The 14,900-nt window shown below is 28.0% G+C and overlaps 1 protein-coding gene across 1 annotated transcript in view; it reads left to right on the top strand.

The window, feature by feature from the left end:
* Positions 1-14,900, top strand: part of LOC142334053 (metabotropic glutamate receptor 2-like) — a 794,082-nt gene that overhangs the window by 765,662 nt on the left and 13,520 nt on the right. Inside the window, exons 7-10 of the mRNA XM_075381719.1 lie at positions 2,711-2,860; positions 9,604-9,737; positions 10,256-10,581; positions 12,632-12,794. Of these exons, the coding sequence (XP_075237834.1) occupies positions 2,711-2,860; positions 9,604-9,737; positions 10,256-10,581; positions 12,632-12,794 (773 nt within the window). The remainder of the gene's footprint in view (positions 1-2,710; positions 2,861-9,603; positions 9,738-10,255; positions 10,582-12,631; positions 12,795-14,900) is intronic.

Here is a 14,900-nt window from a genome sequence, read left to right as displayed (position 1 = left end):
CTGTACAAGACTACACTTCATTTACACTCATACATATCATCCTCATTCATCCTCTGAATAATTATCTGAATGGTAGTTACCAGAGGCTAAAACAGGAAAAAGAAGGATATTATTAGAAAATAGCAGAAACGTTTTTGTTGAAATTAAGTATTTTTTTTTATTGTTCACTAAATTTAATCATTTTTTTCTTCTGAGATGACCTATAAATAATTGATATAAAAATAAACTCTGATTCACAGTATTATTTTTACTGATTATTACGTACTCAAAAATAGTGATAATTTTTCTGTGTAAACTTATTTTATCGAAAATTATTTATTATGTTTATATCTAGACAGAAAAAATGTATGTTGCTTTTTCGCAACTTCAGCGGTAATCAATATTCATAATGACTCATTGTTATTACATGTTTATTCATCACATAAACACAATGGAGCATTACATTGATCTTCCGAATAAAAACTTTGGCAAATACGGTATTTTTGTTCAATGCCTTTCAATAGATGAACAGATGATACCATACTTTAGTCTCCAATCTTGTAAAATGTTTATGTAAGGAAAACCTATGCGTTTTGGCTACAAGGTATGGTGTTTATGTTCTTCACAAGGATGCCTTTGCAATCTTTCTTTTTATCAAAGAAAAGAGGCAGAAGTAGATTCTAGCATTAGATGCTTCAGTTCGAAATTTATTGAGCATTGTAGACACAACTGGATAGCATTTATTTTGATTGGTTTTTTAGTTTGTATAAATTATTAATTTTACTGAAGAACTCATCTTCACTATCTGGAATAGTTAATGAAGATTGAATTCAAAAGTGTCCTTAAGAAGTTTCTCATTCTTTGTGTAAGGAACCTCATGGGACATACAATTATTATTTTGATACCACCCATCAGTTTTTATTACAAATTGGAATGACAACTATCCTGTAACTCTAATTACAAATTTTCAGTCCATTGAACCTCTGAATAATGTCAAAAGGTATTCTAAGGCAAAAAAATGAAAATTTCAATTCAACAGCCAGATCTCATCAAGCAATACAATGTCTGTATGGATGGGGTTGATTCACTGGACAATGGTGTCAGGAACTATTGAATAACAATGAAAGAAAAAAAAATGGTGGTGACCTTAGTTTCAAACTTTCTTAATGCAGCTTTAATAAATTCATTGAAGCGTTACCAATCATAATTGAGCAACTCAAATTTTGACGACTTATTATTATCACATTATTATTATCAAAGGCGAATAACATGACAGAAATTGCTATTCCCCAAATGCAGAGACTTGGACGACCAACAGTGTTTTCAACTGCAACAATTCAGTGACACTCAGTTGACAAGCATCTTCAGTTGACAAATTAAATCAGTTTGTATTAATTTAGACACCCTTTCCTTTTGAAGTTGCAATTTCACAACATTTCATAAATCAATAAATAATCATGCCTGAAGGTCAAAAATTATATATATGATTCAGAAGCATCTTTAAACCTAAGAAATCATTTTATGACCAAAGCATTAGAACGTGGAAAAATATGAGTTAAATGAATGTATAAAAAAATTTAATTTTTATCTAGTTAGATTTTTTTTTTAATTCATCAACACAATAATACTGTTTCTGTAAAAAAGAATACTTTAATTTTTAACCAACTTCAAGAAAGGATGTTATGTACTCAACCTGTATATTTATTTTTAATATTAATCCAAATTTTTTTTTTTCTATTAATCCAATTGAAATAAATGTTGCTGCAATTGATGTAGCTACTTTTCACAGTGGTACCATGATGTTGAAAAACCTTTTAGCCACAAAAAATCAGTCTGAAAATTGACAAAATATTTTATTCACTATCCAGCACATATTGACAATGAGAATCCTGATATTCTATATGTATGCGTCACGTTAGATAATGTTATGAGGTCTGTAGGGCAGGTAATGTGAGTTTCTGCAAATATGTAGCACTGTTAATACAATCATAAAAAATTGAGATATTTTGTTTTAAATCTTTCAGACCCAATATACATTTTGTATTATAATATCCAGCATCAGTAGGGACAATGAGAATCCTATAATTCTATACATATGCATCACATTACTTGATCTTGATGCCAGTTCCATTTTTTTTTTTTTTTAATAATTATATTTAAATAAATTGAAGTAAGATCTTTTTTATCAGATAGATAATTTATTAAAAATTGAAGTTGAATTCTAATAAGTATGTTTCTATTAAGCAGAGTATTATAAATCTTTGTTGCATTTGTTTCATATTTATTTTTTATTTTTATTTTATACAAAATAATATCAGAAACCATATAAATATATATTGTAATGTACAAACATATCTTGTGCTGAAAATTAAAAACAACAAAGCCTTTTAAACAAGAAAATAAATAGCAATATAGACCGGATCACACACCACCTAACATTACAAACACTGGCCATTCTTATAAACAAATTAATACATAAAAAGTAGTAGAAGAACAGTTTTTGTATAGATTAACTTATTTTAAATTATCATAAAGTATTGTTACTAGTTTATCACAAAAAAAAAATCTATGTTCAATCTTACAGTATTTATGTGTCTTTCCTTATTTTCAGTATCCTAGTAGAAATCTGCAATGTATAGAAGAGATGTAAATAATCACAAACAACAAAAAAAATTTACATATTATTTAACAAAATATATATAAATATTTTAATAATTTTGTTCATTTATAGGTTTATCTGGCGATAAATTTAAATTTGATCCAAATGGCGATGGACCAGCCCGTTATAATATCATACATTTTAAACAATTATCAGCTGGAAATTATTCATGGATTCGTGTCGGTGAATATATAGATGGCGAATTACGACTAAATATGTCAGGTATATTTTTATTTATTTATTTTTAAAATTTAATTTAGTTTTTCACTAATTTTTAACATTATTATTAAAAATAATAAGTAGTAATCTTTATTTATTTATAATTACATAAGGATTTTAATGATGATTATTATTGCAGGAATTGGATGTTCTGTGCAAACATTACTTTTCAGATTAACAGAACAAAAAAACATACAAGTAATCAATTTTACTACTAAATATTTTTAAAAAGAATATCACACTGAATTCTGTTTGAATTAAGTTTATAAGGAGTATTAAAAGCTATTATATTTATAAATATTGCTTGAAAATATCTGTTAAACCTGCTGAAGAGTATAAATAAAGAATTACCTATACTACTTCCTGTTCTAATTTAAGTGTGTGTACTATGTAGCATTCCATGTAATATATTAGGATAAGATTAGCAGTTAAAATTAACAAACACAAGTGATGTGAAATTGACCCACCTTTTCTTTTTCCTGTTTAGCCTCTGGTAACTACCGTTTAGATAATTCTTCAGAGGATGAATGAGGATGATATGTATGAGTGTAAATGAAGTGTAGTCTTGTACATTCTCAGTTCGACCGTTCCTGAGATGTGTGGTTAATTGAAACCCAACCACCAAAGAACACCGGTATCCACGATCTAGTATTCAAATCCGTGTAAAAATAACTGGCTTTACTAGGACTTCAACGCTGTAACTCTCCACTTCCAAATCAGCTGATTTGGGAAGACACGTTAACCACTAGACCAACCCGGTGGGTTGAACTTGACCAAATTGAAGTATACAAAGAAAATTGCATAAAAAAATATTCTGGATAAGCAAGAAACACTATTTTAATTTCACTCACGTGCATGCGCATGCACATACATTATAAATGATATCTCAATATTTAGTTTGAACCACAGCACTAATCTTCATGAAAAAATATTAACTTAGATTCTTAAACTAGCTCAGACAAAGGTATTTTTTTGTACAATTGATCAAAAAATTGTACTGTAATTTAACTTTTAATAAGTTTTTCAACACATCATAGATATTAAACTTCTATTATTGCTATTTTGCAGGTTTATTATTGTTAATTTACAATAATTATAGATAGAATATTTAAAATTAAAAAAAAAAACAAATTAAAAAGTTTATGATTACTGTTCAGGCACATTTTTTATACTGCATGGTGGTGAGGTTTTTTACATAATTGGATTAATCCACATCATTCTTAAATGAGTTTTCATACAACTAACTAGACTGGAATAAAACACCTTTCTTTTGCATTCATTAACATTATAGTTGCAATCTGTATACCCTTTTATAACTTTCCTTTTAGCTCTATTGCTGCTGTGAGAGTATAACTATAAAGGATTATTTTTTGACTCTAGCTCAATCATCGATGCACTTTTTTTTAGCTATAATGATCATCCGAAATGTTTGATGTTTCAAAATCCTCCTTAGTCCAAAAAAAAAGTTATAAAAATTTCCATAAGATTGTACTGCCCTCCATTTTTATTAATATCTCCTTTGAAAATGGCTGAAAATGTTTCTATATTTGATGTAAAAATTTTAGACAGAATTGCAAAAAGAGGAGAGAGAGGTTATTTTTTTACTTTTGTGTAGTGATCATAGAAAATTGTTCCATAGTACGATGAAAGTACTTATTAAGGTATTTAAAATTCCAAAGTTTTAAGTTAATTGGATTTATAGGTGGATAGGTAATATTCAATATTATTTCCAAACAATTTCGGCCTCGTATCACAAAAACCTGTTGACTAATATAATCAAAATTTGGGCTAAATATTTGGCTATATACAATGAATTCTGGATAATTCACTTCAGGACTGAGACCAGATGTAAGCAATGTTAATGAAAAGTGAGAAGTTATGCACAAATACACTATAGCACATACTAACTATAAAACATAATTAAGCATCTTATTAATCAGAATTTTATTTCTAATTTATTTTTAAAGTTACAGAAACTATTAAATTAAAGATGATTAAATTGTTTTTATAGTCTTACATTATTAATAAAAAACAAAGCCTGATAAACAAAATAGAAGTACAAATCAAAATAGTGAGTACTTTTTATGATCAGTAAAATACAAAAATGTCAGTAAACTAGTGTCTCTTAGTTGAACTTTTGAAAAATATCTTATACTTGCTCTGTCGTCTACCTTTCATTTCTTGACACTACAAAATTGGCACAATTTCACAGTTCATTGGTAGGATTCCTTCATCACCTTCTTGTATAAAATACTGTTGAATTTCATCTATGAATTAATTTGAATTATATATAGATATGCTTTTAACTTTGAAAACATCTTCAATTTCATCGACTTTTGAGTAATCTTTTTGATTATTCATCACTCCAACACAACTTGAAAGAATTAAGTATCGTTCAGACCAGTACAACAAAAATACCCATGTTGTCTACATTAATGTTGTAGGCGAATTGAAAAATCAGACTTATTACAACACACCTGGCTAATTGGAAAATTAAATATAATATATTTACATTATTGCTTATAATTATAAATATAATGTAACCAAACTTAACCTAAGCTCACTTTGCTCGCTTACCTAACTAGTGAGCGAAGCAAATGTAGGTTAAGTTTGGTTAACCCACCAGGTTGGTCTAGTGGTGAACGCATCTTCCCAAATCAGCTGATTTGGAAGTCGAGAGTTCCAGCGTTCAAGTTATACTAAAGTCAGTTATTTTTACATGGATTTGAATACTAGATCATGAATACTGGTGGTCTTTGGTCGTTGAGTTTCAATTAACCACACATCTCAGGAATGGTCAAACTGAAACTGTACAAGACTACACCTCATTTACACTCATACATATCATCCTCATTCATCCTCTGAAGTATTATCTGAAAGGTAATTGCCAAAGGCTAAACAGAAAAAAAAGAAGAAAAAGGTTAAGTTTGATTAGATTATATTTAAAATTTCTCATTAGTCGAGTGCATTGCAATAAGCCTGATTTTTCAATTCACTTACAATATTAGGTAGAGTTAAATATTAGGTATAGTTGGACTTTCAATTTTGAAAACTTAAAAAAGTTGGTATTCTTTTTTAATGGATCCAAAAAGTCAGCCTCCTTGTTTTTTGGAGATTTAAATGTTTACTTATTGGAGTAACTATTTACTTTAATAAATTTCTCCAATTTGATACAATGTTATTCAACAAGGCTGAAAAAAAAAAAAACATACAAAATTTTCTCTTGGTGGTTAAAGGAAAGTTACCTTCCTCCCTATTCCATTTAAACAATGGTTAAGTGACTTAAATCACAATTGTGTTATTTTATGAGTAATACAATGAAATATCCAAACTATTGAGCTTTATAAGTGAAATTTTTAGCTGTTAAACCACTGTAATTTTACAGTATGTTTCTCTTTTTTTCAAAAACGCCTCAATTAAACTGCTGTTCCGAATAACCAGTGGTCCTATTTACTGCAATTTATTGTATAATCTGGCTTTAGTAGCTTAACTTTCAACGCAATTTGACAAACCCTTTTTTTTTTTTTTTTTAATAACGTCGCATCAGATAAAGGCAACTCTTATTGAAGTAAATAATTATACCAGTAAATAAATTTTTAAACCTTCAATAGACAAGAAAGCTAAATGGTTGTACTCACAAAAAAATGAAATATTAACTTTATAAATTTTAGTTTTCAAAATTGAAAGTGCATCTAATATTAATGTAGATGGTATAGGAACCTTTTTTTTTAAAAAAAGGGGTTCCTGTGGAACACAAATTTAGAACTTTTAAAAGATTGTTTAAATTTTATTTTATAATTTTTACTTTATTTGTGTTTTCAAATTGTGGCTGTTATTAAAATGTCATATGAGATAGCTGTTGACCAAGGGGCTCAAATTTAACCCAAATATTTTATTGAACCATTTTGATTTTTTTGTTGTTAACTCTAAATATTATATAATGAAATCAGTATTTAAAACCGCTATGGTATATTTGAAACAAAAATGTGGGAAGGTTACATAATCCTTTGTTGGCTTTTTAAAAAATCTTAGTAAAATGTTATTTTAAATGCAACCAAATTATCTGTATTTGTGTAAATATATATATATTTCTCCAACCAATTTTCCAGCAACTGCCCGGTCTGGGTGTTTGTATATAGGCAAATGCAATTACCACTACTGGCTTACATGATCTGATGTAGCAGTAGTGTAATTACATAAACATGTAGTCTGGAACGGACTTAGGTCGAGCGCTCCTGAGACGTGTGATTAATTGAATCCCAGCCACTAAAGAACACCATTGTTAACAGTCTAGCATTCAAATTCATATAAAAGCAACTGCCTTTACAAGGAATTGAACCTTATAACTATGACTTCTGATTTTGCAATGAGGTATTTGTTTATACATATGTAAATATATTTTTTTTTTAAATATATATATATGTATGTATTTAAAATTTTCTTAACTTTCACATCTCATGCCAATGAAACAGAACATTTTAACCCAATAATTATGATCTCATATATTTAATGAATCTTTCTCTCTACAGTTCACCTCCAATCTTTTCTATTGAATTTAACTATGGAAACTCTTACATTCTGAGTTTAGTCATTTATAATTAGGTTTAAATGCACTGAATTATTTACTTAAATCTTTTGCAGTCCCTTTCAGTCCCGGAAATTTTTTATTTTCCCTATTTTTTTTTTATTCTATAAATTCACAATCACCATTAGAAAATTATCTTCTTAGTCAGCATATAAACATTTTCTGATATTAATAAACATCTATAGATATACTTAATACAATAAAAAAGCATGGTGCGTTGGTTTATTTTCTATATGTGCTCAGATTTTTATTTTTAATGAAGTGCATGTAAGATTTATACTTTTCAAACAGTTTTTTAGTTCAAGTTATTTGTACTTCTTGATACAAATGATTTATCTAAAATTATATTTGTGTTTTGGGAATAAAAAAAGTAAAACATTGGAGGTTAAACTGTATTAAAAAATCATAACTCAAGAAACAGCTAAAAATGTTCAGGATTTTGGAACTTTTCACTGTAAAAGTTTTAGTTGTTGTTAGTACGCTAAATTCATGAATATTATTTAGTTACAATTGGAAAAAACATTTAACAAAATCAAGTGTAATGAAACATAAACCATGTAACATTTTTGTAGCAGGCCTAAGGCCCGCTGTTTTTCTAGTGGTAATATAAAAGTATTATGTGTAATAATTCATTTTAAAAAAAATGACTTAAATAAATAGAAGTGAGATGTTTATAGTTAATATATAAAAAACCACTTACTAACAATTAAATTCAATGCATTCAAGCGCTTTCAGAATTAATTTTCATCTTCAGGAACTCTCATTTTTGTCCTATTTATAACATTAATTAAACTTCACATGTAAATTGTAAGAAAATCTGTGATATTTACGTAAAACATAACAGTTGGTCATCCATCATATGTTTCAAAATTATGTCAACATAAATGTCCTGTCAATATGATGGTCAAAACTGTTGTGTTAAAAGGGAAGTGGATCAGTTTGGCCAACCTAATCTATTATTACTTTATAATTACTTTTTACCACAACAGTTGAGACTACAAAATTGACAGGACATTGACATTGACATAATTTTAAAACATATGATAATCAACTGTTATGTTTTACATAAATATCACAATTTTCTAACAATTTACATGTGATGTTTTAATTAATGTTATAAATAGGACAAATATGAGAGTTCCTGAAGATGAAAATTAACTTTGAAAGTGCTTGAACGCATCAAATTTAATTGTTAGTAAGCGGTTTTTTGTATACTAACTATAATTATATATGTAAACCAATAGGCCATGTCTAACAAAATTATTAGAAATGAGATAGATTAAAAAATAGTTGCATAATTGGATGCATCAGATGAATAGTATCTCATATCATAGATTTTTTATTTAATTAAATGACAAACAAAAATCACTGGATATAAAACAGTATAACCACATTTGCTAGGAAGCTCTAGAGACTAAAGATTATCATTGCCAGTATAATATAAAAAATAGGTTTATATAATATGAAGTAGTATTCCCTAGCACACTGATTAAGGATTATTTATAAAAATGGGATTTTTTTTGTTCTTTAATTTTATAGGCTCTTGTGATCTAGAGATTTCATTGCAATTCCATCGTTTCTGTTTTTCATAATATATATTCTAACCTGTTTTATGGATAAAGTTAAGGAAGATTTTTGCCCAATGCTATATGTAGATTTTTTTGTTGTATTGAAATGAGGAATAGGAAGGGACTGGAAAGAGGTTTTTGAGATGTGAAAGTGGAGAAATTAAGATAAAGTGAAGAAAGAGAAAGTAATGAACAGGATTAAAGAAGAAAGAGGATTTATGTGGCATGAATATAAAACAAAAGGAAACTGGTTAGGAAATGTAGTTAAAGGAAGTGAAATCTAGAGAATCTTGACTCTTTCCTTATATTAGAAGGGTCAGAAAAGAAAGAAATGACAAAGAAAAAGGATAAAGTTAATAGATGAGGAGAAGATTGTAAACTACAAAAAGAAAAAGGAGATGGCTTGGAACAAGGATGGGTAGAACGAGCAATAGCATAAGGGACTTGCCATAAGGCAGAACACCAGATGCTGATGATAATGATTTTTTTTTGTATAAACTATATCTGAAATATTAATTGTGTTTTTCTGTATTTGAGAATTTTGTTAATATTAACATGTATCAATAAAATAATTTTCAAACTATTTGTTACAGATATTCAGTTTAAACTAAGTCAACCACAGCCTCCTGAATCTGTATGTAGTTTACCATGTGAGATGGGTCAAGCAAAGAAATATGTTGAAGGAGAAAGCTGTTGCTGGCACTGTTTTAACTGTTCCCAGTATCAGGTAAATAAAATTAATAATTTTAAAATTAAATACTAAATCTAAATATTATGGTTAATTTTCCTAAGGATCGTATGGTTTTTTTATACTACTTTCATCTCCATTATCTATTATTCTCAACTTTTAAAATCCTACAGCACACATATCCTTTTACATTATTTATAATTTTTACTCTTTTCCATCCTTCTCCTTTGCACTTTCTACTATTACTTGCAGAGTTTTTTAACGAGTCTTTCTCCTTTCATGAAATGTCCCAGCCACATAATTACCTAACTTACCCTCAATATTAGTACTTCATTTCTCACTTATTCTCTCTATTTAATCTTCTTCAATCATTCCTGTAATTCAAATATGTTAAATCTTTTTCTTTTTTCCAAATTTTTTCGTATCCATGTTTCATATCCAAATAGAACAACACTCATATCAAAACACTTCATAAAACATTTCCTCAAATCTAAATATTAATATAAAATAAGAAAATTTTAATTATAATCCTTTCTCTTTGTTATTTTTTTTTTTAGATAAGAAATCCAAGAGATGAGACTCAATGTTTAACATGTCCTGAAGGTAGAATTCCTGATTCAAGTAAACAAAGATGCTTAGACATACCTGAAATGTTTTTAAGAGCAGAAAGTGCTTGGGCTATTGGTGCAATGTCTTTATCGGCTACTGGTATATTGGTTACATTATTTGTCGCTGGTGTTTTTGTTAGACATAATGATACACCGGTTGTAAAAGCTGCTGGAAGAGAATTATCATATGTTCTATTAACTGGGATTCTATTATGTTATTTGGTTACTTTTGTACTTGTTCTGCGACCAACTGATGTAGTTTGTGGAATTCAAAGGTAGTATTATTTGTTTTAATCATTATATATCGATATAATTTTTTCAAACTTTCCTTTCTAAGGAGTGGTAACTACATGAATTTCAGTTTTAGGTTGATGCTATTAAAATGGAAAAATGTTGAATAAATAAATTGTTTATTTCTATTAGAATATAATGCAATAAACAGATAATTAATCAAGATTTTTTTATAAAAAATATAAACTAGGAAAATTATACCTCAAGGTGGCAAAACCTATATTTTTAATATCCAGATTACTACTAACGCATTGCTATTGATTTTTCAACAACATAATTACAATCTAAAAATTTATTTATTAGTTTTCATTTCTTTCAGAGAGTGTATGTATCAAATATTATATTTTTTAAAATGGTTTCATCTTCTCAAAATTGATTACATCATGAGTGCACTCAGTAAATTTTCCAGTACCGAAAAATTTACTCTTATATTATAGCAGAACCGAAGAATATGGTCCATAGGTACAGGTAGCTGGCTTCATGATGATGTTATGAAAAACGTTCATTCATTTCGATGTTTACATTGATAAGAAAAAACTTATCTTTTACATGTCAAATGTTTTATCTTCTTTTTGTAAATTACATTTTTAACAACTTATTTTGTCGCCATTTGCCTACATATAACTAAAAACAAGGACTGTTTTAACCCGATCTGATTTTTATAATTTCTGTGATATTTTTTATCAACTCATAATAATGTATCAATAAAAATAAAAATGATGTGAAGGTAAGGAATTAAAATAAATTATTTAATATCCAGAAACACATCTATTAAACAAATTCGTCATACACCATTTAAGGTAGTGATGTCTTTCATTAAGAAATATGATAATAATTAATGTTTAATGTTAAAATGAAATATGAGCCATAATTTAAATTAAAAGAAATATTATGTGAAAGGTCAATTTTTTATTTCTCCCAAAAACCAGTACCAGAATGGCGTTGTGGTACTTTCCATCACTAGTGCATGCTGGATTACACACGTATAAATCATAATCACATAAAGAGTATTCTTTTTCTAATAGATGCTATCATGACTTTTCTGAGCTTTTCTGTGTGTATAGTATGTGTTATTAAGTTAAATATGGGGAGATACATGTGTTGTTTCTGTGAGGTGGTCATTAAGTTGACTACACGTTCCAAGCAATAATTTTATATGCTGTACGTAATGTTGCCAGTAAAAGTACTCTGTCGTAACAAAACTTATTAATTTATCACTGTTAACAGCAGATGGTGGATATAATTACAAAATAATGAAACTACTTTATGTTGTTACGTTACACTTTTTTTTTTTTTAAAACTATCTAGCTTGTGAAATCTACACTTTCCAAACCATTGAGGATATAAAAAAAGGTTCAAATAATTGCTTTTAAACAGTTCAATTTATAATTTTTTCTTATAAGATAAAACCTTTGTTATTCTCATATGAAAAGAAAAGAGCCTAAATTAAAAAAAAATAAAATTACATAACCAAAAATTTTCAAATATCTCTTCTAATAACTTTACTTTCCCTGCAAATATACCTAAAATAGCCATATTAAAGAAGAAAGTATGGTGATCATGTCAAAGTCAAAAATGTGGTGTCAAGTTTTTGCAAAACTTTATGTTTTAGATTGAGTTAGTTCATCTAGACTAAAAAAATCAAATTTAAAGATATTTGTACATATGTATATATATATGTTGCACTACTTTTGGCCTTATATCTCAAGTTGATCTGACTGATTTTCTTCAAATTTAGTTTCAAGTATTTCTACATATGAGCAGTGATCTACTGTGAAATAGGAAAGCATGCTAATACTTTCATTCATAAAATTCTAAATTCATAAAACTCAATTCTTTGCAACCTAATGGTTTATTTTTTTTAAGAACATTACCTTTCTAAAGTTTTATTTTTTTCAGAAAATATTAGGTTAGTTTATCTTTGTCTTCCTGTAATATTGATTAATAATAAAATTAAAGTATTATTTTTGTGTTATGCTAATTTTTAAAAATTTAATTACAAAGTATTTACATTAAACTTACACTTTTTTCTAGATTTGGTACTGGATTTTGTTTTACTGTTGTTTATGCTGCACTTTTAACAAAAACCAATCGTATATCAAGAATATTTAATGCAGGAAAACGTACAGCTAAAAGACCTAGTTTTATTACACCAAAATCACAACTAATTATTTGTAGCGGTCTTGTAAGTATTCAGGTAAGTAAATTAATTTTTGTAAATGGTTTTTAAACATATATATATATATATATATATATATAACTATACTTCATCAAAAAAACTACCTCATAACCAATCATTCAGCGTCATTGGTTGTACCAAAATATTAATACATCTTTTAAATTTATAGAAAACTCACCACAACATCTGACATATACACAAATCTAATCACATCAGATTATAAATAAGCAATTTTTATGCTTAATATGTTCATAAACCTCACATCTCAGGAATGGTTGACCTTCAACTGTACTAGACTACACTTCATATACATTCATACATAACATCCTAATTCATTCTCTGAAAAGTAATACCTTACAGTGGTTCTGGAGGTATACAGAAAAAGAGAGAGAGAGAGAGAGAGAGAGCATGTTACTAAAAATTCAGAGGCAAACGATTGAAAACATACGTAGTAGAATAAACATGCATAACACTAATTATATTAATTACTAATATTTACAATAGTGCTACTTATGCTACCATTGAAAGTGACATTGGTTCACAATCTTAAAATAATATTTGAAAGCAAATTTTCAAATATTTACAAACAGATCTGAGTGAATTTAATAATTATGTAAAAGTTATCCAAATTGACCATAATATTTCAACATTTTTATCTTTGAATTTAGTAATAGATTAATTTCACTTAAAAAATTAAAATGTGGTATCTGAAATTGAAATTAAAAATGTTTAAAAAAAGAATCAAATAAAAAAAAATGTTTAATCATATTAAAAAAATAGAATAAAATTGTTTACAATTATACAGTGACTACTTTTTTCTGAGTTATGTCAATGAATATGTTGTCAATGAAAGGATGTTTGGGCTACCCAGTATTACGAGTGTGTTCACCGCTGAACTACTCGCTGTAAATAGGGCTCTGAATATCGTTAACCCTAAATATAAAAACATTCTTATTTGCAGTGACTCGTGTAGTGCTCACCAGGCGTTAGAAAAATTTTATTCCAAACATCCTGTTGTCATTGAAATTTAAGACGCAATTGCTGAGTTAAATAATCGCAACACAGAAGTAAGTTTTTGCTGGGTCCCTAGCCACGTAGGAATTCTAGGTAACGAAAGAGCAGATTATGCAGCCAAATAAGGATGTATTCAACCTCCTTTCACCACCCGAGTTACTACCTTTGATTTTATTAATCGTGTACAACAATCACTGAGAGCAAGGTGGCAAAGCAACTGGGCGACTACCGTTGATAATAAACTCTGCCAGATTAAAGATTCAGTGTTGCCATGGGGCTCCTCTTGCAGAAAATCTCGTCGTGAGGAAGTAGTCCTCTGCCAGTTACGGATAGGATATACAAGGATCACACACGAATACCTAATGTCAGGAGAAGTCCCACTCCTATGTACACGATGCAGCTGCCGCATGACTGTGCACCACATTCTTGTGGACTGCATATGTTATGCGGCGTTGCATCGTAAGTTTAATCTACCTGGAAAAATCCGTGACGTCTTGTACAATAACAAAATTTTGGACCGGATGTTTCAGCTTTTGCATATTACCAAGTTACTGCAAAAATTTTAATATTATCATATATATTTTTATGGTAGAAGAGTTGTTGATAATTTTTAACCTTTACTTGCAATTTTGATTTTTTTTTGGTTCTATGTCCTTAATTTTATTATCCGAGAAGGTAGCCTTTTGCACAACCCATCGGAATTAGATAAGTTTTATATAGTTTCTTTATTCGATTATTTTAAGTCTTATATTTTACAGACTTCATCTGCAGTTCTAGTTTTGAGTTTTATTTTACCTTCTTGACTCTTATTCTAATAAATTTTTATTATATGTTTAATATTAATTTTACATCTTATAAGTTTTGTTATTTTGGAGTTGTTTTACCCTTTTATAATTGAAATTCCAGGCGATGATAACACCCAGGCGTTTTTCACCCACAAAGAAAAAAAAAAAAATTGTAATGTTTGATTATGAGATGTAAATGTATTTTGTTTGTTGATAGGCAAATTCCATTTTTTCTAATTTTTGTTTACTTACTTCTTTATCTAAAGAAGTCAATAAGTGTTTATTAACTATATTTATTTTTTTTTTATGGCCTTTTTTTATTCTA

This window comes from Lycorma delicatula, chromosome 13 (genome assembly GCF_047948215.1).
Source record: "Lycorma delicatula isolate Av1 chromosome 13, ASM4794821v1, whole genome shotgun sequence".
Taxonomy (NCBI): domain Eukaryota; kingdom Metazoa; phylum Arthropoda; class Insecta; order Hemiptera; family Fulgoridae; genus Lycorma; species Lycorma delicatula.
This window is presented reverse-complemented; position numbering and strand designations above follow the sequence as displayed.